Below are 3,471 nucleotides of genomic sequence, written 5' to 3'. Positions count from 1 at the left end.
TTTTTTTTTTTTTTTTTTGCTTTAGGATTATTCGAAATCTTAGGCGCAGGTTTGGCTGTGCGGTAAGAAGCTTGCTTCTCAACCACCTGGTTCCGGGTTCAGTTCCACTGTATAGCACTTTGGGCAAATGCCTTCGGCTTTAGCCTCGGAATGTGTGTGTGTGTGTGTGCGCGCGCCTATGCGTGTGTTTTTGTGTGTGTTTATCCCCTCATCACTGCTTGACAACTGGTGTTGTGTTTACGTCCCCGTAACTTAGCAGTTCGGCAAAAGAGGCCTATAGAATAAATACTTGGCTTAAAAAAAAATAATTCCTGGTGTCGATTTATTCGACTAAAAATCCCTTCAAGGTGATAACACAGCATGGCCGCAGGTAAATGACTGAAATAAGTAAAATATTCTTTTCTACTCTAGGTACAAGGCCTAAAATTTTGGGGGAGGGGCCAGTCGATTAGATCGACCCCCAATACGCAACTAGTACTTAATTTATCAACCCCCAAAAGGATGAAAGGCAAAGTCGACCTCGGAGGAATTTGACCTCAGAAAGTAGACAGACGAAATACCGCGAAGCATTTCGCTCGGCGTGCTAACGTTTCCGCCAGCTCGCCGCCAATGTGAAGGATAAGATATTAAAAGATTTAAAAGGTTGCATAGGAAAAGTTTTGGATGTAGCGCTCGCGAGTTTATATTTCGATTACCTGCACATAGCTTCGATGTGTTCTGCAGTCAAGTTGGATGTCATGATATTTTGAGTAATATTAGTCCGAGTAAGACAAGTGAGATATTTCTTCATGGCTTCTTCAACACACCCAAAGCTTAAAGGTATCCACAGCAAAATACTCACTGAAATGGAAATGATAAGACGGTTAATCGACATTTTTTTTTTTTTTAATTTTTAATCAATGTGTGAATGCTCAAATGTTATAAAGCTGTGCTGAATCCTCTTCTTCTCCCTGGCAAGTTTTTGGGGTTTTATTATTGCTGTTGTGTTGCCGTTGCATTTTTTTGTGGCTGTTGTTAAGCCTCAATATTGGCACTTTATCAAGTAGATCTACGTTTGAAAACAGTCAAATTTTGACTATCCTGTCCTACTATGTATGCACCGGAAAGCGGCGAACTTGTGGAACCGTTAGTGCGTTGGACAAAATGCTTAGCAGCATTTCTTCTTGTTCTGAGTTCAAATTCTACCAAAGTCCACTTTGCCTTTCATCCTTTCGGGGGTCAGTAAAATAAAGTACCTGTTGAGTACTGGAGTCAGTACAATCGAATCCCTCTCTTCTCAAACTGCTGGTCTTGAGCCAAAGTTAAAAAGAATTATTTTTGTGTACATGTTGTTGTGGTAGTTGTTTAATCTTTTAACCTCAAAATAAGCGCCTGATTGAGTAGATCTACTTTTAAAAACAATCAAGCCTTGACCGTCCTATCTTATTATGCATCTCTCGACTACAATATCCAATTTATTCATATTTTAAAGACGGTAATTTAAGATTTGAAGGAATTTCCACTGGGCTGAACGATCTGCAAAGGGGCCAGTCTGTCAGTTTGTTGAAGAGTAGACACTCACTAGGGAAGCTACTTTGCTTTGTTTGTAGAGGAGTTTCTTTTTTTCCTGGATGTTGATCAGATGATTTGATTTTAGGTTGTTGCTGTTGTTGTTGTTGTTGTTGTTGTTTTAGTTACTTCTTTTTCTGACTTAATCAGATACCGAATGATAGAAGCTATAACCTTCATGCTTTCCGTGACTAGTAGAAAGCAGTGGCATTGTTCCATTGTTCTAAACTCGGAAACATATCAGAATACTAACAAAAGAATGGACTCTGCCGAAGGGTGCCCAAGGACTATGTGGTGTCGTTAAACCGAGCGACGGAATATGTCTACCATCCCGGAACATCAATGCTCCTTCCGATAGCTTTCGCGGTTTTCTATATGTCATGCTTCATTTGTGAAAGCATTCGGCCTAGTAAAGCTGTTGCACTCAAGATCGCAAGACCGTGGTTTCGATTCCAGGATCGGGCGTTGCATTGTGTTCTGGTGTAACACACTTCATTTCACGCTGGTCAGGTCCACTCAGCGATGAATAACTCGTAACGGACAGGAATCCCGTTCTAGGGAACTGTTGTTGTCTCGGTCAGTTAGATGCCATGGAAACCGAATAACCGGCTCTAAGAATCCTAGGACACAAGAGAGTACTTACGTTTTGTTTACGAAGCATTGGATACCGCGCATTGAGACTGAAACATATGCCACGCAATTGAAAAATAAACTTTTTAACTACAAAGCCATGTTTTGCCCATAAACAGGGTGGAAGTATTGAACAGTTGAGATGTAGAACAAATATTTACAATGAAAAGATTTTTGGTGTTCCGTGTATGCTTATTTTTTAAGTCTGATGAACATTTTAGAAAGACGACACTAAAATGACCTTATCCAGAAGAGAAAATTACGATGATTTTGAAATCCTGATGCAAATCCTGAATTTTATGTTCAAATGACAATTGAAGGGACTAGTAAAGAAATACTGGAGGAGAACAATATTTACAGTAACACACACGCACATGCATGCACACACACATATATATATATATATATATATGTGTGTGTGCGTATATATATATATATATATATATATATACTATAAGGTCCAGTCCTTGTTGCAACGTGGTGGTCTATGTACTTCAAAGACCCTGAGAGCTATGCCAGCAAAGGGCAAGCTCCAGGCAGGACCTCCTATGCTGAACAGTACAAAAGATAAAGGTCAAAATAATATGGGCTACATCTTCCCAGATGTAAAAACGGGTTTGCTTAGAGGCAATATTCCTACAAAGAAAAAAGCAAACTTAGAAAGACATCGATAACTATTCGAAACTAACAAGACCCGGGATAGGAAAGCCTTCCTTCAGAGAAGCATATGACACAGCGGAACAAAATCTGAAACAAGGCTGCAAGGAAGAGCAGAGCTCCAACAGGAGAGAAGCAGCCCAGAGTTGAGAAAAGTGGAGAGAAGCCTTCGATGGCCTATGCTTCACAGGAAATAAAGTGCTTAAGTAACTAAGTATATATATATAACAAAAGAAGAGGTGTATTTCCACGCATGAAAAAATATAGGCAAATTTGTTGTTAAAAATGCACTTAAATTTGAAAACCTTGTAATTGTTATAAAATAAATTTATTTACCAAACTAGTTTCAACAATATTTTTTGTTTATCAATGGTAAACATTTAGAATTGTGAATTAGAAAAGCCGGTTTAAAAGTTTCAATGTTGACAAGTTTAAATTGATTGTTATGAACATCTAAACTTATCAATATTGAAACTTTTAAACATGCTTTCCTAATTCATAATTCTAAATTTTTATAATTGATAAACAAAAATATTGTTGAAACTAGTTTGGTATATATGTAAATAAATTCATTTTAAAACAATGACAAGTTTTTCAAATGAAGGTGCATTTTCAACAACAAATTTATATATATAT

At 37.7% G+C, this 3,471-nt stretch overlaps 1 protein-coding gene across 4 annotated transcripts in view; it reads right to left on the bottom strand.

Moving 5' to 3' along the window:
• The window catches only part of LOC106880525 (zinc finger protein 680), a 37,996-nt gene that overhangs the window by 6,193 nt on the left and 28,332 nt on the right, over positions 1-3,471 (bottom strand). For all 4 annotated transcript variants that reach the window (XM_014930530.2, XM_052972459.1, XM_014930512.2 and 1 more), the window contains one exon: positions 696-840. In XM_014930530.2, coding sequence (XP_014786016.1) covers positions 696-840 — 145 coding nt within the window. The remainder of the gene's footprint in view (positions 1-695; positions 841-3,471) is intronic.

Source organism: Octopus bimaculoides, chromosome 13, assembly GCF_001194135.2.
Source record: "Octopus bimaculoides isolate UCB-OBI-ISO-001 chromosome 13, ASM119413v2, whole genome shotgun sequence".
Taxonomy (NCBI): domain Eukaryota; kingdom Metazoa; phylum Mollusca; class Cephalopoda; order Octopoda; family Octopodidae; genus Octopus; species Octopus bimaculoides.
Note: the sequence above shows the minus strand (reverse complement) of the source record. Positions and strands in the feature narration are given on the sequence as shown.